Here is a 24,210-nt window from a genome sequence, read left to right as displayed (position 1 = left end):
CAGACACTCAGTTAATATAAAAGAAGGCAAAATGAAAGGAAAAAGGAAAGACAGGACACACGGATACTCCTGGTAACGTGATGGTTTGTAACTCAGCCATGCTGAGAGGTGCATTAAATAGAAATGATCTGAGCACTCCAATTAAAGGCAGATTGGAGTAAAGATCAGACCCAACTCGGTTTCCTGTAAGAAACCTGCTTTAAGTATGAAGGCTTAGTAGTTTACAACGATGGGAAAAGGTATTTCATGCTGGCACCAACATAAAGAACGCTGGAGCACCTGCACGTTACGTCTGAGTAGAGTTCAGAGAAGTATAAAGAGGGTCATTTCATACGATAAGGGGTCAGTTGAATATAAGTTAATCAATTGGACGTAAATCTGAATGTTTGTATATCTAACAAGAGTTTCAAAACACAAGGCAAAATCTGACAAAACGGCAACAGGAGTGGACAGACGCAGCTAGAGCAGGAGAGGTCAGGCCTGTCTCTTCCGTGAACAGCAGGATGCCTAGAAAGTGAGAGTGCAGAGAGTGTGGACACTGTCAGCAAAACTGACTTAGTTCTGATGGAAAATTTTAAGAACGTACATTCCTTCCAGATGCACATGGAACATTTACCAAGATAGACCATATTCTGGGCCACAAAAATGTTTCTTAAATCCTAAAAGATTTAAGAAATGTGAGGTATGTTCTCTGAGCACAATGGAATTAAATTAGCAACCAGTAGCAAGTTATATGGGAAATCCAAATATTTCCAAACTAATTGACACACTTTAAAGTAATCCATGGATCATAGAAGAAATCAAAAGGGAAATTAAACATTTCAAAGTGAATGACAATAAAAATACATTTCAAAATTTGTGGGCCGCAAATAATGCCATCTTTAGAGGGAGCCTTGCAGTGCCATCTCGGTCCCTTTCTGCTGCTGTACCAGGACACCCGAGAGTGGGAGGTTTGCATACTGCAGAAGTTTGTTCCGTCGTGGTTCTGGGGGCTGGGAAATCCCAGAGCATGGTGCTGGCCGGCCTCCGTGAGCAGTGTTTCAGCTCCAGGATGGAGGCTAGCGAGGGTGAGACAGAGGAGATGGGGTGCAATGAAGCCTGTGTCCAGGAACCCGTCCTGTGATACTGGCATTAACCACTCATGAGGGCAGGCGGTCCCACCTGCCAGCACTGCTGGACATGGACTGTTGGGGACACACTCAGACTACAGCAAGTACTGAGTGCCTAGGTCTGAAAAAATCAGACATGTGAAATCAGTGACCTCAGCCTCTACTTAGAAATTAGGGGGGAAAATGAAACCAAAGTTTAAATAAACCTCTGAAGCGGATAAATCTCTAGTGAGACTCTTTCGGAAGAAAGGGGGAGGAGACACAAATGATTGACATTGGGTTTGAGGGAGTGGACGCTGCAGATTCCACAGGTACAATGAGGATAAGAGGGGACCATTATTTACACCTGTTGGTGGATGTCAGTAAATTCAGTAATGTCAGGAAATGGGTATGTTTCCCAAAAGACATAAACTATAGATTTCTCAACAAGAAATGATGTAAATATTCCCATATTTATCAATGAAATTGAATTTGTAGTTTAAAACCTTCCTATGGGGAAAACTGTAGGCACTGGTGATGTCTACAAAACATTTAACAAAGATGTAATACCAATTCTAAGAAAAAATGGAACAGAAGCAAACACTTCCCAGTTCATTCTAAAATGCCAGCATTTCAGTGATACTCTGATGCCCAAAGCAGAGGTACTGCGAGGAAAGAGCCCAGCAGTCCACTCAAGATGTAACAGTCCTAAACAGGAATCTGAGCAAACTGAGCCCAATCTCTGTATCATGATGAGGTGTGGCTGCTCCCAGAGTACAAAGTTGGTTTAAACTGTTGAAAGATCAACGTAATTTCGTTATTATTAACATATTTTAAAAGAAGAGCAACCCATGAAAACCATCCCTAAACATGCAGAAAAAGCATTTGACAAAATCCAATGCTTCTTCCTAATAAACGCTCTCAATAAAGTAGAAATGGAAAGGAACTTCCTATGTTTGAAAAAGGCCATCTACAAAAACCCAGTAGCTGGCATTGCCCCAAATGGTGTGAAACCAAATGCTTTCCCTCCAGGATTAGAATGTGATGGCGTGTTTTCTCTTGCCACCACTGTTCAACATGTGTTCTGGAAGTCCTAGCTAGAGCAGTGAGGCAAAACCAAGCAAAAACATACATGCGTGCATGCATGCTTACCTACGTACCAACGTAAGTGGCTTCCAGACTGAACAGAAAACGTAAACCGGTCTTCGTTTGCAAATAACATGATTATTTTTTTCCAGAAATCTGATGGAATCTACAAAAAAGCAACCAGGACAAACAAGAATTTATCAAGGTTTCAGGATATAAGATCCATATACAAAAATAAATTATATTTCTGTATACTAGCAATGAGAAATTAGAAAAGCAATACTAATTATAACAGCATAAAATAGGAAGTATGTAGGGAAATAGTACATCTGTACTCTGAAAACTACAAAAATAGAGAAATTAAAGATGACCTCACTGTTCACAGAATACTGAAGGTGAAGAAATGTCAGTGCTCCCCAAACCCATGGTACATTCAACTTAATCCTAATTTAAGTTGAAAAATTCCAAGTTACATATGGATTCCACCAAATATTTTGTATAGAAATTGACAAGCCAAATTTTAGATTTTGGATAAGAAACTACAAAGTCCCTAGAATAGGTAAAACAACGCCAGGAATGATAAAGTTGGAGGACTAACGGTGCCTGATCTTGCGTTATCAGGCCTGTGTGTGATTGGCACTGAGCTGGACTACGAGGCCAGGGGAAGAGAGCAGAGTTCAGAAATAGAACTATGCCTATAGTGGTCAACTCATCTCCAAAAGGGTACAGAAGAAATTCAGTCACGGGGGTGTATTTTGTTATATACACACACAAACATTAAACAGACGGAGCTGTTACAGTCAAAGGAAGGACTCCTTTGAGTCCAAAACTTGCACCTTCCTGAAGTTACCTCAGAATGAATCACAGACCTATGTTTTAAGCCTAAAGTTTTAAAACTTCTATGAGAAAACAGAAAATCTTCGTGACCTTGGGATATGCACCCAAGGTTTCTTAGAATGACCCTGAAAACCCTGAAACATGGAAGAAAAATTTGACATATAAATTGGACTTTGCCAAAATTATGATCTTCTGCTTTTCACATGATACTGTTAAGATAATAAAAAAACGGGTGGCGCCTGTGGCTCAGCGGGTAGGGCGCCGGTCCCATATGCCGGAGGTGGCGGGTTCAAACCCAGCCCCGGCCAAATTAAAAAAAAAAAAAAAAAAAAAAAAAAAGATAATAGAAAAACAAGCTAACCCTGGGAGGATCTTCCAGAAGAGCGGTGGGACAGAGCTGAGGCTGAACGCACCTGCCTGGGCCGCCCCGCGTGATCTCCATCCAGCCCTCTTCTCTTCCTAGGGCATAGTCATTTGCAGGGCTTGGGTGCGGGAGGGGTGGGAGGGGGATGTCCTAGTACACGGCGCATGGTCTGTGCCCCCTGAGCCCCAGGCACCTTGGAAGCTGCACCACCTTCTGCATCCATTTTTCATGAATCGGGTGTATCGCTGCATCCTTGTTTGGAAATGGTCCTGTTCTGGAGGGTTGTGGAGAAGCTCATGAGCATATCAGAATGGGAATGATTTAGTACTTCACCACTTCAGCTCCCTGTAGTTGTAGAAGAACATGTATTTTAGATTATGTTACTGTCAAAAAAAAATCTTAATACCTCTCTAGAGATGGAAAGATTGCGTGTTGTGGTCTCAGATACAATACACTATTTCTTTACAGCCTGCCAGGAGGCTTAATTTTATTCCGAGCTCATGTTTACTGAGGTTCTGGGAGCTCATGGTGGCGTCTCTGTGCCCCACAGCCCAGGAAAGAACCTGGGTGGCCTCCTCCTGCCCTCCCGGGGTAGTGCCAGCCCATGTCAGGCCTATCTGTGTGTGAATAGTTTGCTGTGCCCTCTGATGTGCTTTTACCCTCGCCCTGTGTTGAGGCAGTTGTGTGGAGTGACCTTGCTGTTAGCCTTGGCCTTGGAGAAGTTATTCTGGAGGACTGATTCTTCCCTTTGGCCTATGCCCTCTTGTCTGTCTAGATCACAGCCTTTGGGGCCATTTCATGGTGGCAGGAGTATTTGGTTTGTACCTGGACTTAGTATACCATAGTACCATCCTGGCGCCAGCCACCAAGGGTTGGTGTCAGACTCTAAAAGTGAAGGGCTCAGTCCTCCACAAGCCTGCCCTCACTTGAGATGCCAGGCCAGCCAGTTGTGCTTCTGACCAACTTGCCGCAAAAGCAGTGGTGTCCACGTCTCCCTCTGGGTCTGTAATTCTTTAGGGTGGCTTAGTGAACTCAGGAAAGCAACGTACTTGTGGTAAGGTTTCATTGTACATGTGATAGGTCAGGAGGGTCAGCCATGTGAAGGGAAGCACAGGACAAAATGCGGAAGGCTCCTGGTGACACAGAGCTTCTGCAGCACACTCCCGGTGGTGTCAGTGTGCATGACAGTCCTGTCACATCAATGCATTCACCAGCTAGGCAGCCCACAGGGGTGGGCGGCCAGAGTTTCTCCTGATAGTATCATGGGCAGTGGGGCACTCAGTCCCTAGGTCCTGCCCCACCCTTCCCCTTCCAAGGTCCTGGCCCTGCTTGGTCTTTCTGGTGACCAGCCCCCATCTGGTCCACCAGAGTTGCTTCATTAGCATACCAGAACCAGTTCAAGGATTTCGTCTCTCCAGGGCCCTAGGCCAGTCGGATTCTGTTACACAGAGAACTTAGAGTCTAGTGTGTGGCAACCCCTAGAATCACCACTGGTGGCTTGTCTCCAGTGTGTGGAGTTACAAATGTGCCCCCAGAGGCCAGCTTCGCGGGCTCTCTTCTTACCCCTTGTGTATGCCAGGGAAGGGAGGCCAGGCTGCCATCTTGGCACAGGATTGGGCCTTGTGGGGTTGGGATTTCTCTCTTCACTGCATCACTATGTTCCTGAAATGGCGTTAAAATTTTCTAGATAAATCTCACTTCCTATTGATTTCCATTATCATAATTTCAGAGGAAGATATGTTTTCCTCTGAGGACAGGTGATTATTGAAATGCGGCAATATGCATTTGTAAGGAACAAGGTTCCCACTGGAGTGTGTGTACAGCGGGCAGGTCAGCTGTCTCTGCGGGAAGACTGGTGGAGCCTGGCCAAGTCAGCCTCTGAGTGTGTCACTGTGGGGCCTATGCTCAGCACTGGCCCAGCTGGACGCCGCCTTCAGCACTGGCCCGGGTGGAAACTGCCTTCAGCACTGGCTCCTTTGGCCATTTACTGTCAGCTCAGTCCATGCTGGAGTCACAGCCCACCTCCCTTAGGCCAAAGGCAGCGGCCGCCCTCTGTCCTGGTTGCAGTGCCGTGTATGGGAAGCCCTCCACACAGGAAGCATCTGCTAGAGAGGATGGGCTGGGCCTGGGTGCGCAGTCTCTTCTTCCCTGTTTTTCTAGTGAGTCTCTGTGTTCCATCCCTGCTGGCCTTGAGGCCCTTTGTTTCCCTCTGTGTGTTGTGATGGCTACAAGATCCCTAGGGAACCGATGGTGGCCCCGCTGCTCTCAGGCCTCGGGGCAGGTGCCCTGAGAGGCCGAGAGGAGCTGTCCTGGCTGTGCAGCAATGAGTGGTTGGCGTGGTCAGCACCCAGTGCCTTCTTCCCAGAGAGGCTGTGTGTTGTTCCCACCCTCTGTCTTAGTCCAGCCTTGAGACAGGCAGGAGGAGACTGCAGCCACCCCAAGGGCTCCTGAGGAGCCGGCCTTCTTCCTGTTTTCCAGGAGAGGACCTAGAGGCCTGGAGAGCTCAGATAACTTGCAGAAGCAGGACTGAGATTTGAACCCAGGATTGCCTGACTGTAAGCCTCAAGGCCTTTCCACTGCCCACTAATGTCTAGCCCAGCCTCATCTGCTGCTTGCAGGGATTTGTACCATGTGCTCTGGGTTCTGCTGCTGTCCCGTGGCCCCCATCTTCCTGCCCTATCCCCTCTCCTGCCCAGACCCTCTGTGGCCTGGGAGGCCTCTGCCTTTGGCCACAGTGCAGCTCTGCTGTGTGCCTGTCCCTGCTGGCCCCTGCTTCCCCTTCTCCTGCTGGGCTGCCTGGGCCTGCTGTGTACCTTTGGTCTCACTGAGCTGTTCGTCTGCCCACCTGGGATACCACAGGGGCCATAGTGCCCTGCTTAGTGTGGCTGGACCCTGCCTCTATCTGGGACCTGACTTTTTTTTAGCTGTTGACAGTAAAAATGAACCAAATCCTGCAAATGAGGAGGGTGGGAGCTCAGAACTGGAGGCTTCTGGCTGCAGAGAGGCCCATGCTCCCTGTTACTGGCTCTGGCTTTTGTTCTTTTTTATCTTTTTAACCGATTAGAGAATTGAAATCTTCCCCCCAAATCAAAGCCTATTCACGCCTCTCCGGTAAAGGCATGATGTATTCATGTCTGCTCTCAGCTTTGTGTAGGGGTTTGAAAGGGTTTCTTTGTCAGGTATCTAAGCGTGAGCAATTATGCCTACTCTTTGGGCAAATAAATCTAAGTAGTGTCTGGTCCTGCATAAACAGCATGTTCTTTTATGCCAAGTCAATGGGATACATTTTTTTCCCTTTTTAGCATAAATCCTGAGACACAATGTGTTTGCATAATTTATTTTTATTTTTAATCAAGAAGACAAGATGTTTCAGCAGAATTTTTGGTCTGTAGATCTGCTGTTTAAAGTGCTGAGAAAAGTGTTCAACAAATATTGTACTTGTTTCTCTTTCCCAATATGACAAGTCTCTTCCTGAGACTTTACAGCAATAACATCGCCCTGCCCTGCCACATAGGGTGTCGTGAAAAAAGTAACTTCAGCCTGAAATATGACAATAATTACATCTGCCTGCTCAGTCATTGTGTGTTCTCTCTTATTTCTGGTGAAATGGGAATTCAGAATTCAGAATTATTGCTAACCAAATTATCTCTATCAGTGAAAGAGCATCTGTTCACAATTACTTATAAAGTAAGAAAAATGAATCTTTTTGGCATATACATTTGCAGCTCTGATGTATATAAATTGAAGCAGTGCCTGGAGTTTAGTAGTCCATTTCTCACGTGTTTAGAAGAGGAGGCAGCTTTGCAGGGACGTCATTCTGTACGTGAGATGTGTCTGGGGTGCCAGCACTGACCACTGCTTCACCCTTCACTAGCTACTCCTAGTGCGGCCAGTGGAAGAGGCCACTCCTGCAGAGAGGGAACACTATAGTTTGTTCAGGGAGGGACTTCCACTGGCCCCAGAATTAGGCCAGGTCAGCCTGGCTGTATTGGGATCATCCAGTGGAGCACTTTCCATGAGGGACCTTGTGACCTCACACCATGGTTCATATCACTGACAGAGGGGTGTAGATTTGCCTTTTTAGGGCCTTTCAGTAGTTAAAGTTACTGCATTGTTCAGAAAGAAAGGCTGAGCACTCAGGATGCTCACGTTGGCTAGTTCTGCCAAGGGAGACACCTTGGAACTGAGGCTGAGTCTCCATAGCCTGAGTCTCCCAGGCTGAGTCTTCCTGAGCGCCTGGAGGTGAGAAGTGGGCCTGTCTTTCCTGCAGGGTGACTTTTAAAGGCAGTCCTGGGAGGGGGAGAGCCCCAGTCAGTGTTCACCAGAGGGACAGATGAGTGAGGAACCCTCATTCCAGAAGGACCTGCTGTGTCCCTGTGGGGTTAATGCCATGTTAAGTTTTCTGGTCTTTGCTTGTGGGCATGGCTGTGTTCAGGGTGCTGGCACCCAGAGATACAAGGGTGGGTCTGTGCCTTGGTCCAGCAGTGTAGGGTCATTTCAGGGGGTTGGAGGAAGCAGTCCTGGGTCCCATCTTGACTGCTGCCAAGAGTGCCCCTTGGTCAGCCTGGCTCATCTCACAGGATAGGGGCAAGGATCCCCCAGGGTCAGGGCAGGAGGCACGTGGCCCTTTTGCGGGGCTGCCCAGTGGGAGTTAGGTGCAGGGTAGCCAGCTGACTTGCCCTGGCTGGAACAGGCTCCTCCTCACTGAGTCACTGTCGAAGGGGGAGGGGTTTGCCGTGCCTTGCTGCCTTTTAGTCTCTCAAGCAGGGCGCAGAGGGTTAATTTTCACTGTGGTTAAGTTACTACAGTGACAGATGTTCCAGAAAGATGTGTTTTAATTTTTCAGATCTGTTTCTCGCCAGTTTGCTTCAGGAGGGTGTCGCCTGCCCCACAGGCATGTGTAGGGCTGTTTGTTTCCCAGTCGGTGAGATGTCGCCTTCTCCTCCTGTGACTGCACATGCTCCAGGTGCAGCGGATCAGGCTGGGGCACTGCTCACCTGCTATGGCTCTGCAGCCGCTTGCTGTCCCCACCAGCACCACCTGGTCCACCTCTCCAGAGAGGTGGCCGGGGTGTGCCCCTCTCACAAATGTGCACCCTGTGCACAGCACATGGCTCAGGCTTTGCCTTGGCTCTGGTCTCTGGGCCCAGACAAGGTCTCTACCCTGGAATAAGCCACAGTTTAGCGGAGGATGACCTGTGCTAGGCCCAAGCCTGGTCCAGTGCTCAGTGATAACTGACAGTATGTGGGCGACAGGGGTGGGGGATGGAAATGTGAGGTTCTGTGACCCTGTTAAAAACTGCCCCAGATTACAACTCCTGGGGTGCTTTGCGTTCTCACCACTGCCTCTGCGAGACTCCCCATGTCCTCTGAATGCCTGGCCAGGACACCAGTGCTGGGCGTGTCCTTACTGCTGTGGACCTCACTATAATGCTGCCCCTGCTCAGCCCCTACACCAAGGACTCTATCGTGATCAGCAAGGCCATGCCCTACACCTGCCCAGTGCCCCTCTGAGGTAATGGGAACATGCCCGCTGCCCCCAGCCATCCTCAGGACCCCCAAGTCCCAAGCTTAGAGTGGCTGAAGAAACTGTGAGTATCTCCATCCACAGGGAGGGGGCTACACCTCCTTCATAGCCCCCAATAAAACGTGAAAACCAACCGCCTACCCCCCCAAAAAACTGTTGCAGCCTATGTCAGTGAAACTGGGGTCGGCAAATCTGCTGTCCATCCCGAGTATTAGCATGTGGCTGCTCACTGCTGCCTTGGCGCTGGTGGGGCTCTGCCTTGGCAGTGCTGGCTGGACAAGATGGGCAGTTTGGTCGAGTGTCCCAGAAGCCCCAAGCCGACCTCTGCAGCACTTGTCTCTGTCTCCAAGCTGTGCTACAGTGCAGGGTGGCAAAAAGTGCTCACTGCACCCAGATGTGCATGTTGCGTGCAGGCTGGGGTAACCAGGGGGCCAGTACTCCCCCTGGGGCCAGGCACCTGCTCTGAGGGTGACCAGGGAGTTCGGTACTCCCTGTAGGGGTGAGGGAACTGCCCTAGAGGTGACCAGGGCCCCCAGTACCTGCCCTGGGGTGCTCCTCTCACACCTCTCCCTTTCTCAGTGTGCCGTCTTCAGGCAGTGATGTTCTCTAGAGCTGTTATACAGTTGTTCCAGCCTGCTGTCCTCTAGCAGCCAACTGCATATTCATGGAAGCTCATGTTTTTTTTTTTTCTGTGCAAAAGAGGCTTGTTCAGTGAATTTAGTCATTTTCTAAACTGCTGGTTTTCAAGTATTCATCAGATTTGTATTTCATGTTGTTCAGTGCTCCATGGCACTGTCCATGGCAGTGCGCTGGGCACACAGGCTGATCATCCATCCTGATGGACCTCTGCCCTCCTGGGGAGTGGCCAGAGGTCAGGCCTGGATACAGGAGCCACCTTGGTGGTCCTGTCAGTTTAGTTCCCAAAATGAGCAGCAGATAATTTCAGGTTAGAAATAATCCTATAAATTTAGAACACAATGACTCCTTAAATTGCTGGGAAAAAACCCTGATCATTGCCATGTTAAGAAATAGGAGTGGAGAAGAACTGACACACTGGCGATTTATTCAGTTTTTCAGTTATGAGTTTGCTTACTGCATTCATCCATCTGTCTGTCCGTCCATCCATCCATGCCTCCATCCGACAGGCACTCCCTAGGCACCTCGTGTGTGCAGGGGCTGGAGAAACACAGGTGACTCAGGTGTGGCACTTGGCCCTGGCCAGCTCATGTCCTAGAGTGGGCAGAGGCTCTGGGTTGTCATGCTGCTCACTGTGGATAATGCTTCAGGAGAACCAAATAGAGGGAGTGGCAGGCGGGGCGTGTCCTGAGTAGGTGCCTCCACCAGCAGGGAGGACGTGCCCCAGTGGAGACCGAGGGAGGGCGGGGTCTCTGCTGCTTACTCTCTGGCCAGTGTTTCTCACATCGGGGTAACGACGGAGCTGCTGATGTGGCTACTGATGGACACCAGCATTGTGTGAAGTGCCCGCGGCCAGGGACATAGAGGGTCTTGCCTTCTGAGCACACAGCTGTGTGACTTACTGCTGCCAAGGCTGTGACCTGGTGTGGCCTCTGAGGAGCACCACTCAGGTCATGCGGCTTGCTCGCTCCTCTGCCACTCAGCAGGTGGGAACTGTTTCTTGGTAGTGAAATTAGCTTTCTTTTTTTTTTTTTTTGTAGAGACAGAGTCTCACTTTATGGCCCTCGGTAGAGTGCTGTGGCCTCACACAGCTCATAGCAACCTCCAACTCCTGGGCTTAAGCGATTCTCCCGCCTCAGCCTCCCGAGTAGCTGGGACCACAGGCGCCCGCCACAACGCCTGGCTATTTTTTGGTTGCGGTTTGGCCGGGGCTGGGTTTGAACCCGCCACCCTCGGTATATGGGGCCAGTGCCTTACTGACTGAGCCACAGGCGCCACCTGAAATTAGCTTTCTTTTAAAAGTACATGTATTTAATCAAGCATAAGTTGATGAGAAGGAAGCTATTAAGTAAATGGCCTGATGGTAGCCCCTCTGGCCACACACACGGCCCTTTCCTTGGGAGGACCTGGAGTGGGGCGGCCTGTGGGGAGCCTGTGTGGTGCCAGGGCCCTGTATGAGTGCCTGGGAGGAATTTCCCACATGGGGGCATGATGGCACAAAGAATCTTCTAGGGACATTTCTCAATCCGCTCTCCAAGATTCTAATTGAGGAAGTCAAGATGAGGGTCTGTTTTAACAGCTGTGGAGATGAGGAGGAAGAGGAAGGGGGAGGTGGTGAGGAGGAGGAGGAAGAGGAAATCGAGGAGAGGAAGGTGAGAACAAGAAAGAAGAGGAGGAGGATGGAGAGAATGGGGGTGGGGATGAGGAGGATGGAGAGGTTGGTGATGGTGACGGGGAAGAAGACGAGGGTGGAGGGAATGGGGATGAGGAGGATGGAGAAGTTAGTGATGGTGATGGGGAAGAAGACGAGGAGGGTGGAGGGGATGGTGATGAGGAGGATGGAGAGGTTGGTGATGGTGACGGGGAAGAAGACGAGGAGGGTGGAGGGGATGGTGATGAGGAGGATGGAGAGGTTGGTGATGGTGACGGGGAAGAAGACGAGGGTGGAGGGAATGGGGATGAGGAGGATGGAGAAGTTAGTGATGGTGATGGGGAAGAAGACGAGGAGGGTGGAGGGGATGGTGATGGTGACGGGGAAGAAGACGTGGAGGGGATGGTGATGAGGAGGATGGAGAAGTTGGTGATGGTGACGGGGAAGAAGAAGAGGAGGGTGGAGGGGATGGTGATGAGGAGGATGGAGAGGTTGGTGATGGTGACGGGGAAGAAGACGAGGAGGGTGGAGGGGATGGTGATGAGGAGGATGGAGAGGTTGGTGATGGTGACGGGGAAGAAGACGAGGAGGGTGGAGGGGATGGTGATGAGGAGGATGGAGAGGTTGGTGATGGTGACGGGGAAGAAGACGTGGAGGGGATGGTGATGAGGAGGATGGAGAGGTTGGTGATGGTGACGGGGAAGAAGACGTGGAGGGTGGAGGGGATGGTGATGAGGAGGATGGAGAGGTTGGTGATGGTGACGGGGAAGAAGACGTGGAGGGTGGAGGGGATGGTGATGAGGAGGATGGAGAGGTTGGTGATGGTGACGGGGAAGAAGACGAGGAGGGTGGAGGGGATGGTGATGAGGAGGATGGAGAGGTTGGTGATGGTGACGGGGAAGAAGACGAGGAGGGTGGAGGGGATGGTGATGAGGAGGATGGAGAGGTTGGTGATGGTGACGGGGAAGAAGACGTGGAGGGTGGAGGGGATGGTGATGAGGAGGATGGAGAGGTTGGTGATGGTGACGGGGAAGAAGACGTGGAGGGTGGAGGGGATGGTGATGAGGAGGATGGAGAGGTTGGTGATGGTGATGGGGAAGAAGACGAGGAGGGTGGAGGGGATGGTGATGAGGAGGATGGAGAGGTTGGTGATGGTGACGGGGAAGAAGACGAGGAGGGTGGAGGGGATGGTGATGAGGAGGATGGAGAGGCTGGTGATGGTGACGGGGAAGAAGACGAGGAGGGTGGAGGGGATGGTGATGAGGAGGATGGAGAGGCTGGTGATGGTGACGGGGAAGAAGACGAGGAGGGTGGAGGGGATGGTGATGAGGAGGATGGAGAGGTTGGTGATGGTGACGGGGAAGAAGACGAGGAGGGTGGAGGGGATGGTGATGAGGAGGATGGAGAGGCTGGTGATGGTGACGGGGAAGAAGACGAGGAGGGTGGAGGGGATGGTGATGAGGAGGATGGAGAGGTTGGTGATGGTGACGGGGAAGAAGACGAGGAGGGTGGAGGGGATGGTGATGAGGAGGATGGAGAGGCTGGTGATGGTGACGGGGAAGAAGACGAGGAGGGTGGAGGGGATGGTGATGAGGAGGATGGAGAGGTTGGTGATGGTGACGGGGAAGAAGACGAGGAGGGTGGAGGGGATGGTGATGAGGAGGATGGAGAGGTTGGTGATGGTGATGGGGAAGAAGACGAGGAGGGTGGAGGGGATGGTGATGAGGAGGATGGAGAGGTTGGTGATGGTGATGGGGAAGAAGACGAGGAGGGTGGAGTGGATGGTGATGAGGAGGATGGAGAGGTTGGTGATGGGGAAGAAGACGAGGAGGGTGGAGGGGATGGTGATGAGGAGGATGGAGAGGTTGGTGATGGTGACGGGGAAGAAGACGAGGAGGGTGGAGGGGATGGTGATGAGGAGGATGGAGAGGTTGGTGATGGTGACGGGGAAGAAGACGAGGAGGGTGGAGGGGATGGTGATGGTGATGGGGAAGAAGACAAGCAGGGTGGAGGGGATGGGGATGAGGAGGATGGAGAGGTTGGTGATGGTGAAGGGGATGATGATAGAGATGGTGGTGATGAGGAGAAGGAGGACCATGATGGAGATACTGGTGGGGATGGAGGTGAGGATGGCGATGCCGGGGGTTGCTGCCAAACCCCACCACATACCGGCATCCGGCCCGCTGTGGTTAAGGCCTGCTCTTCCGAGTCTCTGGGCTTGACCTCTTGGGACTGATCCTGGGCAGGGGAGATGAGCTCCAGACTTCCTGCTTGGGCCCTGGGCCTAGGAGCTCCGAGTGGCCCAGTGCAAAGATGAGATTTTATTGCATTCTTAGATTTTATCCTAGAAGCTTTTGATGACAATTGACTTGTTGCCATAGAACAGGTTTGCTTTGGGTTTGATATGAAAGCGACCTTTTCCATCACTCAGGGTAGTCACAGGTCCCTGCTTGCTTCCAGCCAACTCTGGCACCCATGCCGGGGAGTTCCTGACTCACACCGGGCACCAGCGTTTCCAACCACTTATTCACCCAAATGTTCCACTCCTGAGACTCTCGTGAGCATTCACGGGGGTGGGGGACTAGCAGGATTTATGGTGTGGATGTGGAAGTGTCCTGGTCATGTTTGGGTGGGTGTGTGCTAGTGCCCCTAGTAACACAGAAGTAGAATGACTCTCTGTGCAGTGGCCCAGTGTCTGGGGATGGTGGTGCTGGCTGGAGGCCCCATAGGCTGCTCCGTTGCCCAGGCCCCCAGGCCTCCCCCCACCACTCTTTCAGGCCCAGAGCCTCCTGCTTTATGGTGTTGAGCTCCACAGTGTGGCCTCCGCCCCATGTGTCCCCCCACTCCGGGCCCACAGGAATCCTGCCTAGCATGTGTGCTCTGGTCAGCTGAGAGCAGTGGTTTGGGGAAGGAGTGTTACAGTGAGGGCAGAGACAGTTAAGGAACCGGTGTGGGGACCTGAGCTGCCTCTGCCTTTCTAGGGCCAGCCCAGCAAAGCCTCCTTGTAATCCATCCCTGTCCTCAGGCCAGGGCAGCTCCTGGCCTCACTGGCCTCTACATGCTGCACCAGAGCTGCTGGTCAGTAGGTTACAGGACCATAGCAGCACGGGTTCCCATGCCCTGCTATTTGCGTGTTCTGCAACCCTGAAGGCCGATCAGCGACTTGAGTGAAAACAAACAGTAAACAGAACACTAGCTTCTCTTGTGTCTGTTTATTTCTAGTTCTAGAACTTTCTTTGTGAAGTTTTCTCAGGGTCACTCTTCAGGACAGGAGACGAAGTGACTGGGAAGGTGTAAGGAAAGAGGTCAGAGCAGGGCCGTCAGCACCCTCAGATGGGCTGGACCGAGGACATGAGTGTGGGAGCATTGCAACTGCAGGTCTGGGGCAGGCAGGCAATAATTACTTGTGTCTATAAAGTGGTCCCGGCTTTCCTGGAACCCCATGGATAGAATGCTGGACCCCAGGGGCGTAGTCATTGGCATCAACGGGGTCTCTGGAATGGAAGTTCCAGGGGCCCTTGAAGTTTCCAAGAGCTGCGATGCCCATCTCTGTTGGCATGAGCAGGGTCTGAAGCTGAGACTGTTGCCCTGCTGTTTGCTTGTTCTGAAATATGGCAGGCTGATCAGGGACTTGAGAGAAAATGGCAGTGAGGTGAGAAGGCAAGAGCCTGTGGCTGACGCGGGGCTCGCGCTTTGGAGATCGGCACTCAGTAATGCCTGGCCTCTTTGGGTGCCCCAGACCTGGGATACAGAGGTCATCTGGCCTTTGGGACAGTACACACCTCATTGCCCACTCAGCAGCTGGGTCCAGGTGCAGGTGAACACTTTCCCTGGGTGGGGTCCAGGCAGTCTTGGTGAGATGGAGAGGCCATACCCTGCTCCTTGAGCCCCTCCTGGGACCCTGGCCTGGGCCTGCAGACCGGCCCCTGGGGCAGGGGGAGGAGTGGGTGTCAGCAGGCTGTGCGTGTCAGTCTGGGCTCCCCACGCCCTGTACTGCCTCATAGTTCGTGTCCTCATCTGTGAGACAGGAGTCACCCTGCATGTGGGCCTGGGCTGTCACCAGATGTGGTGGCAGGTCACAGTCCTCGCCATCAGCAGCATCCCTTCATTCCTTTTTCCTACTACATAAGAGTCACCAGTGGCTTTTTCACTAATTAGTTCTTTGGCCTTTGGGGGACACTGGAACGGGGTCTAAGGCAGATGCAGATGGCCTGGCTGGGAGGCTCTGCTAATGGTCTGGGCCTATGTTTGTTTCACACAGAGCAAGTCCACCGGCATCTGGACCAGCACGAGGTGCGGTACCTGCAGTTCGCCTTCCGCTGGATGAACAACCTGCTGATGCGGGAGGTGCCCCTGCGCTGCACGGTCCGCTTGTGGGACACCTACCAGGTGAGCTCCCGGGCCGCCACCTGCCAGGCCTGGGCTGGGCGCTGTGCTTGACCTCACCCACCAGGTGAGCTCCCGGGCCGCCACCTGCGAGGCCTGGGCTGGGTGCTGTGCTTGACCTCACCCACCAGGTGAGCTCCCCGGCCACCACCTGCCAGGCCTGGGCTGGGTGCTGTGCTTGACCTCACCCACCAGGTGAGCTCCCCGGCCGCCACCTGCCAGGCCTGGGCTGGGTGCTGTGCTTGACCTCACCCACCAGGTGAGCTCCCCGGCCGCCACCTGCCAGGCCTGGGCTGGGTGCTGTGCTTGATCTCACCCATCAGGTGAGCTCCCCGGCCGCCACCTGCCAGGCCTGGGCTGGGTGCTGTGCTTGATTTTTGTCCTCAGAACATCTTTTGACTGGAACACAGTCTTTAAAAAGTACATTTCTGGCATTCTTGCCATCTGACTAGATGTAAAACAGGGAAAATAACTTCGTATCATCGTACTTGCAGCTGAATTTCATTCCAGCTGTGGCGACAGTGTCCCCAGTGCTTGTTGGCAATTTGCATGTGAGTGGTGAGTAATACGTGCAGCTGTGCGGGCTCAAGCTGCTTCTGCCAAAAACATTCACACTCAGGACTCACACTTGTCTGCATTTTGAGTTACTTATAATAAAGATTTTTTAAAAGTCATAGACAGATTAAGTGTAATACGAAATTTCTACACTCCACCTATTTTGATGAAATTCATTTCTTCAGGAGATTGAGTTTTCTGGAACAAGCCACCTTTGTTCCCTTGAGCGTCCCATTACTTATTGTAGCACCTTTTCATTTTGTTTGAGATGTTTGCCGAAGCTGAGGCCGTGCTGTGGGGTAGTGCCAGCCTCTCATCATCAGTTGCAAATAGCAGGTGCCATTGTGTAGGATTAGGGATCAGATCTCGTGGAATGCGGGAAGAGGAAGTGCAGGCCAGCCTTGCCCTCCAGGCTGGGAGACTGGCTCTCTCCTGCAGCGAACACAGCCCTTCCTGGGCTGCAGGCGGAGGTCTAGGGAGGGGATAGCTGCCTTTGGAGATCAGTGCTGGGGTAGCAGGAGCTGCAGGGCTGCGGGCTTTACTGTGGCCTGGGCCCCTGCAGAGAACCTTGCCCTGGATGTCCATGGGGATAGTGGGGAGGACCTGGGGGTCTTAGTGACCAGTCCCTCCCCACAGGACATTGTCTAGATGCATTCTTTCCACAGGACAGGTCTCTCATTCTGAGCTTATTCTCCTGCGACTCATCTCGAGCGACCTCTCGAGCCTTTTTTCTGGTCATGGTGCTCGTCTTGGTACTCCACGGCCAGTGGGTGTGCTGTTCCTTTGGCGTCCTGCATTTTGACTTTGCTTTCCTATTTTTGCAGCTTGTACAGTCTCATGATGTTCCCTGTACGAATTATTGCTAGTTAGCAGACTGCCACTCAGATCCCCGAGTTTGGTTTTGCTCTTCTAGTTACTTGGCAGCTACAGAATTTCTGTCCAGTACCATTTGCTGGGACATCAGGCCTTACCGTGGGCTGTGTGGTTAGAGGCACTGGCAGTCTGGTCCCGTCAATCGGCTCTGTAGTATTACAGGAAACAAACTTAACATCCCACACACTGTGAACACTCTCCATTTCTGTGATTGGTGAGGCTTTCAGGACCACGGCCTGTTCATTAAACACAGAGTTCCTTGTAATACTGTCCCCATTATGAATAAATTAGGGATTAAGTCAATCGCATTCTGAAGAGCTAGGAAATGGATCAGCCTGCCCTTAGTTCTGCACCAGCTCCCTATAGCTCCTAATAGGCATTAAAACTTTAAGTGCAACTGTGGCATCTTTATTGAGTTAATTTTCCTGAAATTAAATTTTGTCATGAATTGACTTATTTGTACTGCGGACTCATTCTTGAACTGGCAGTACCCTGCTTATAAACCTTTTCATCTCTTACAGTGTGGGGGTATTTCTATTTTACAGGACCAAGTACCCATGAAATTGTATCGCATCTTTTGGCAATGAAAATAACATGGTAATCATGGGAAAGCAATCAGGTGATTACTCTCCCCTGAATGGGGGTGTTTATTGGTTGGACCATTGCTGGTTTCGGTAACTCTTACCCCTATGAGGCAGCTTAAATCCTCTTGGGATATGTGTCAATAAAAGGTTATCCAGAAGCACCTGCACTGTCCCAGACCCAGTACATAGATGGTGGTGCAAAAACGAAAGAGGCGTATTGTCACAGGCAGGCAGAGAGACGGAAAGCTTGCCCGGACAAAAGGGAGACATCCCTGCTCCCCAGATGTGTGTGTGCTCCATGACGGTCATGGTCATGGCGTGGGGCAGTCCCAGGCCCCAGAGCCTCAGCCCACGAGAGCTAGTTTCAGGGTGTCCTTTGCCCCCTAGAAAGGACACAGCCCACCCTGCGCAGGCAGAGCCTACCCATGCATCTTTATTACCTTGAGGGATAGAGAAGCCTTTAGCTTGTTGGCTTCTGTTGGTCTGCAACCGAGTTACTCTGTTCTTAAATCCATTACGTGTGTTTCAGCAGCCATTCAGCCAAGTTGTCTTGTTTTGTTTATTTTTTCCTGTCCTCACTGCCCTGAGCTGAAGGCCTCTTCTCTAACATGCTGGACATAGGTCCTTATGTGTTGGGCGTGTACCCTCAGTAGGCATGTGGGCAGTTTTACAGTGAGAGGGTAAGAGCAGTGCAGAGTCAGCCCGATGGTGATCAAGTGGGCACTCTAGGCTGGTGGCTGTGGCCGGTGCTGTGCTCAGTGGCAGTATGGCGAGCTGAGCTTGCTCCTTCGGGCTCTGAGGACACAGTGCCCAGCCCATGAGGGCCATTGCTGTCTGGCACTGTTGATGGGCCTGGCCAGCTGGGGCAGACTGGGTGAGGCTCCTTCACTGCACCTGCCTTGCTTCTCCTCAGCACTCACTGTGGCCCAGCTCCTGGGTGCTTGTCCAAAGCTGCTCCCTTTCTCTGGCATAGGAGGGGCATGTTGGAGGGAGGGTGATCATGGCTCTGCTGACACTGTGGCTGCCTGGGCACGGGGGGGCTGCTATTTGCCAGGTCAGGGGCCCATCATGGGTAGGATGCCCAGCAGCTCCTTCATGCGTGCTCCTCAGCTACCCTTCCAGGGCTGCAGACCCCAGGGGCCCTGCCAGGCAGAGGGACATCCGAGGATCCCGGGTGCTTCCCTTACCACTCCCAGCCTCAGTGGGTCTCCTGCCCTCCACCTCAGCCTCATTCACGTTTCCCATACCCGCCTACCTGTGGGGAAGCAGCCACATGTGGTTCTCGCGTCACATCCACACGCTCAGAACAGGGTCTGTGACCCAGTGCTTCAGCCCTTTGGAGTCTCTCCCAGTGGAGCCTTGGCAGTGGTGCACCTGTGGGTTCTGGTGGCCAGGGTGGGAGGATCACTTGAGCCAGGCTCTGGGCTGCAGTAGCCTGCCTGTTGGGGTGCATGCTGCATTCAGCCTTGGCACGGTGACCCCTGGGAGTGGGGCGGGGTTGCCTAAGGTAGAGACCTAAGGTGGGAAAGGGAGTGGGTCAGAAGTCCAGGCTGGTCAGCAATGTGATCAGCTATGAAGAGACCCCATTTCCAAATTAGATAAATAAATAATAAATAGGTAGATTGGTGCCCTTGGGTGGCACATCCTCCTGGCAGGACCCCAGGGTGCAGAGGGGTCTGCGGGTCAGCCACAGTCCCTCCCCGTGCCCACTGGAGGCCTAGTGGGCCACAGTCTCCTGCAGGCCCATGACCCACCAGAGGCCCTCACTGGACAGGTCCTGGGACATGGTAGTTGCCTTTTTGTCCAAGCACGGCCCCTCCCAGGATCCTGGGGGTGGATAGACCTTGCACCCTGCCAAGCTCTGTTCACAGAAGGGTCCACGTACCCCCAGCTCTCCACGTCCCCCTAGTAGTGGGGCAGCCACAGCAGCTCCCCCATATATCTACAGTGCTACAGCTCAGCTCACCTGTGAATAGCTATCCTGGAGGGATCTGTGCTGGAGCGCCCCCTCCTTGGGGGAGGCCTCTTGAATTCGGAACATGACACGGCCACCCCTCGAGAGTGACCACTGTGGAGTAGTACTCTGGGTGCCCAGAGGATGGGGTGTTCCAGGACCATCCCACCACTGCGGTGGGTTTGGAAAGACATTGCAGCTAGGGTGTAGAGCAGCAGTCCCCAATCCTCCTTGCACCAGGGACTGGTTTCATGGAAGACAGTTTTTTCATGGACCTGGAATAGGGGATGGTTTTGATCTGAGTCTGCTAGAAGTTGACTTATTAGTGTCTAAACCTTCCTGCTAATGATGATCTGTGTTTGTAGCCACGCCCCAGTGCTGGCATCACCTCCTCAGCTCACCTCCAGCCATCAGACGTTAGATTCTCATGGGAGTACAACCTAGGCCCCTCACATGTGCAGTTTACAGTAGGACTCATGCTCCTGTGGGACTCCCATGATGCTACTGGTCCCATGGGAGACAGAGCTCAGGTGGTGATGCCAGCGATGGGGAGTGGTTTCAAACAGATGAAGCTTCTTTGTTCACCCCGCCGCTCACCTCCTGCTGAACGGCCCTATCCCTAACAGGCCACCTAGTGGTATTGGTCAGTGGCCTGAGGGATTGGTGTAGAGAGTGATGGAAAATAATTAGACTGGGGAGGAAGGGGGAAGGAAGGACAGAGGGAAGGGGGAGGTGGAACCGAGGCGGGGAGGGAGAGTCCAGCGGGGACAGCCCCTGGCATCTGAGGCTCTGGGGACTGTTGGATGCAAGGGGGAGGTGCAGCTGGGTGGTGGTGGCCCCGTTCAGTGAGTGCCAGGCTGTGACTCAGCAGTGAATGTGCCACTGGGACCTGCCTTAGAATGAAAAAGGACATGGACAGGTTTGCAAAAGGAGATGCAGAGACCAGGCTCTGAGAAAGGTGGTAAATTTTCTCTAAATTCCAGTAACTTCTTTCGCCTGGGAACAATCAGGGCTTTGAAAGCACTGTCAACAGACCTCTGTTGATGCTCTGGAGACAGCAGTGGTGGAGTGGGCTCTGCAGTTCGTGAGAGCCATCCTGCCTTTGAGCCCTTCCTTCCAGGGCTCAGCGTGTACCCTGAGGGGCCACTTGGACTGCTTGCAGTGGCTCCTCTGTGAGGAGGGAGGCAGCAGGTGTCCCCTGCAAGCTAGGGAAGTCCTCTGAGGCGCTACAGTTCCTACAACCTGGTGATTTCTTTCTTTCTTTTTTCTAGAAAAGGAAACATTTCCTTTTCCTGTGAGTACTGCAGGATAACTTCATTTGGTCTGAGGCATTTATTAAATCCCTTTCTAGTGAACATCCAAGAGGCCACTTGAATTTTAATTATGGCCTCTACTGCCCAGTTCCCCATCACTCTCCACGCTCCTTGCACTGGGCTGGCCATAAATCCCGGGGAGGGGATGTGCAGCTCAGCTCCCTGGGCTTCTGTGTTGTTCGCCTCCTCTCCAGAGGGCAAGGCCATGTCACACTGTGTTGGGGGCAGAGGGGCAATGGAGGTGCACACTCCTGCCCAAGCCCCGAGTATACGCAGTGGATGCGCGCTCCCGCCCTAGCTCTTGAGTACTTACCGTGGAGGCACGCGCTCCTGCCCAAGCCCTGAGTACATGCAACGGAGGCGACTTCCAGCGCAGTGGAGGCGCACTCCCACCCGAGCCCCGAGTATGCGCAGTGGAGGCACTCCCACCCAAGCCGAGTATGCGCAGTGGAGGCACTCCCACCCGAGCCGAGTATGCGCAGTGGAGGCGCACTCCCACCCGAGCCCCGAGTATGCGCAGTGGAGGCACTCCCACCCGAGCCGAGTATGCGCAGTGGAGGCGCACTCCCACCCGAGCCGAGTATGCGCAGTGGAGGCGCACTCCCACCCGAGCTCTGAGTACGTACTGTGGAGGCGCATGCTCCTGCCCAAGCCCCAAGTACATACTGTGGAGTACAGTGGCTCCCTGGCGAGGTGGCTTTTGTACCCTGAAGTCTGAGTCGCCCACCTTAGGCCAAATGGATCTGGATCCATTAAGGAAAGGCTTTATCTGGGTATTTCATGTAGGCCCTGATGGGTCCTTATTGGTGCAAGTTTTGGGTTCTCACGGTTTCTGTCTCAGCCCACCACTTACCTGTGTCCTGAACAAATCGGGCTCCCGGAAGCTTGCCTGGGAAGGTTTCTCTGATGGTGGGCACTTACTGTGCAGGGCTGGGTAGCAAACATTCGGGCTCACAGGCTGAACAGACCTTTTCCTAACTGCCCTGCTGCTGCAGCACAGAAGCAGGTATAGGCAGGAGGGCGGTGCAGCCGTGTTCCAGGGAAACTTGTTTATGAAGAAGGCACCGGGAGACAGTTTCTGTCCTGTTCTAACCTACAGAAAGTGCAGGGCCCTGTGCCTGGCAGAGAGGGTGCCAGGTAAGCTTGTCTTCCCTCCACTGTCATCACAGGTGTCCTGTAAACTATTGATCTGTACAACTTCTGGGTCTTGTTGCCCAGCGATCATTGTTACCCAGTTTTTATAGAAATTAGAACTGGGGATTTGGGGGCTTAAATACCTTGCCCGAGATCATCTCCTCTTGTGTTACACTTGTTGGTCCCTGCTCATGGGGCCCCAGGGCCCAGCATGAGAGCACAGGGGATGGGATCTCTGGGCCTGGGCCCATGCCTGTCAGGAGCAGGAGCCGGGGGTTGGGCTGCCCCTCAGGCCACATCTCCCCAGCCCTGATGGGAGCCCCCAGCACTGAGCTTGGTGGTGGAGGCATTGTGGTGGCAGGGTCCAGGCAGCAGGGTCCAGGCCTGGGGAGCTGATATGCTGTGAGCCTGTGCCACGGGTGAGAGAGATGAGTTTAGTTGGGACTCAGTCCTGTGGGTCTAGCAATTTGCTCTGCAGTTTTTGAGACTGTGAGCACATGTGTCACCTACAGGATGTTTTCTTGTCTGAGGCCTCTGCGAGGACCTGAGACCCCCAGGGGGCTGCACAAGGAAGCAGCCCCTGCCCTTAGAGTTCACAGCCTGGTGTGGGAGGGGGCCGCTGACCGACAGTCACAGCCAGTGTGTCCCGCAGGTGCCTGGGTACATTGGTGCCTCGGGGCTAAGGAGGATTCCCAGAGAGAGACGTGGGAGCTGGATCTGGTGGCTGAGCTACAGCAGCAGGAGCCCTGAAGGTCTCTCCATGGGGGCAAGGACTCATGCCCAGGCCGGTCTGTACACAGGGCAGGTGCCCAGGAAGTGAAAGTGGGTGGTTTGCACTAAGCGGAAAGTGCATTCCAAGATTCCAGAAGGCAGTTGGGCATGGCCTGGTCTGTGTGCAGTGGTAGACGTGTCTGCACAGGGTACTGTGGTGCCAGAGCAGCACAGTGTTACCCCATCCTGGTGGAGCCTCATGGGAGGCTCCACGTGCCTTGCTCAAACACTGAGTTTTATCTGGGGCAGGGGCTGAGAAGGAGCCCAGCTCTGACCGGGCCACCCACCCTGCATTTCTTCCTTGGGTCCTTATAGCAGCCCAGGTCTCTGGACACTGCAGGTGGGAGGGCATGGCCGAGGCTGTGCTGCCTGGTGCGTGGCTGACAAACTTCTTATCAGGGTGAGGCAAGCCCTCACTTCCTCCACCCATTGTCACAGGCCCAGGGCCCTGGCAGGTGTCTGCCATCCTCGGAGCCTGGCTCTGGCCCCTCCGGCCCCTGTTCCTAATGATCTGGGCTGGATTTAAGCAGTTTGCTGTCTTGTTCTTCATTTCACCATCTGTGTCCTGGGATCTGCCCTCCCCAGGGTGGATTGGAGCTGCTCTCCACAGTTTCTCTGAAAGGTGACTGTGGGAGTGTCATGGCCAGGCTTGGGAGAGGGCTGATGGCATGTTCTGAGAGCAGCGCCTGCTGGGTTCTCTGCTCCGTGTACCCCTGTGACAGCCATGGGGCTCTCCTGAGCCTCCTGAGCCCCAGCATTGATCCTGGGTCAGATGGTACTGAAGCTGAGGGGCTGGGCGGTCCAGTCAACTTGGAGAAGTGGGTCTCCACACGACATGCTTTCTCGTGAGCCCGTTAAGGCTGGAGGCCTGAGCTCCTTACACCTGCCATGTGCAGGGAGTGGCCATAGACCACTGTCAGCTGTGGAAGGAATCAGAAATGAGACTATTCAGTAAGACTTGGCTTGCTGCTGCCAAGGCAGCAGGGAGGAGCTCCAGCGTGACAATGATGTCAGCATCCTGGGCCTTAGAGCTCGTGTTTGAAGACATTTCTGGACTATCTTCTGACTCTTAAGACTTTCTTCCTATTTCAATCATGTTGGCCTTTATCTGAGCTTATTTAGGGCTTGGGGATGGGGGAGGAGAGGGTTTCTTTCTGTTGCAGGCCTGGGTGGCTCCAGCATGGTTGGCCAAATGTGTGAGGGCCCAGGAAAAAGTGACCCTCTGGGAGGGGGCTTGGGACCCTGGCCAGCTTCCATGTGGTCCTTGACACAGAGCAGTCTCCCCTGACAGTGCAGATGAAATACTAAGCTATTGGAGCAAGAAAAGTGATTTGCACATTTTGATTCCTGAACTTATAACAGAAAAAGTCTTTGTCATTTTTGAAATTATTTGGTGAAAGATTGTAAACCGCAGCCGGGTAGCAGCAGGCAGGCAGGGCACCTCCTCACAGT

General features: G+C 52.9%; 1 protein-coding gene across 3 annotated transcripts in view; it reads left to right on the top strand.

Moving 5' to 3' along the window:
* Positions 1-24,210, top strand: part of TBC1D22A (TBC1 domain family member 22A) — a 314,377-nt gene that overhangs the window by 204,945 nt on the left and 85,222 nt on the right. For all 3 annotated transcript variants that reach the window (XM_053582457.1, XM_053582458.1, XM_053582459.1), the window contains exon 11: positions 15,450-15,577. In XM_053582457.1, the coding sequence (XP_053438432.1) occupies positions 15,450-15,577 (128 nt within the window). The remainder of the gene's footprint in view (positions 1-15,449; positions 15,578-24,210) is intronic.

This window comes from Nycticebus coucang, chromosome 3 (genome assembly GCF_027406575.1).
Source record: "Nycticebus coucang isolate mNycCou1 chromosome 3, mNycCou1.pri, whole genome shotgun sequence".
In the NCBI taxonomy this organism is placed as follows: domain Eukaryota; kingdom Metazoa; phylum Chordata; class Mammalia; order Primates; family Lorisidae; genus Nycticebus; species Nycticebus coucang.
This window is presented reverse-complemented; position numbering and strand designations above follow the sequence as displayed.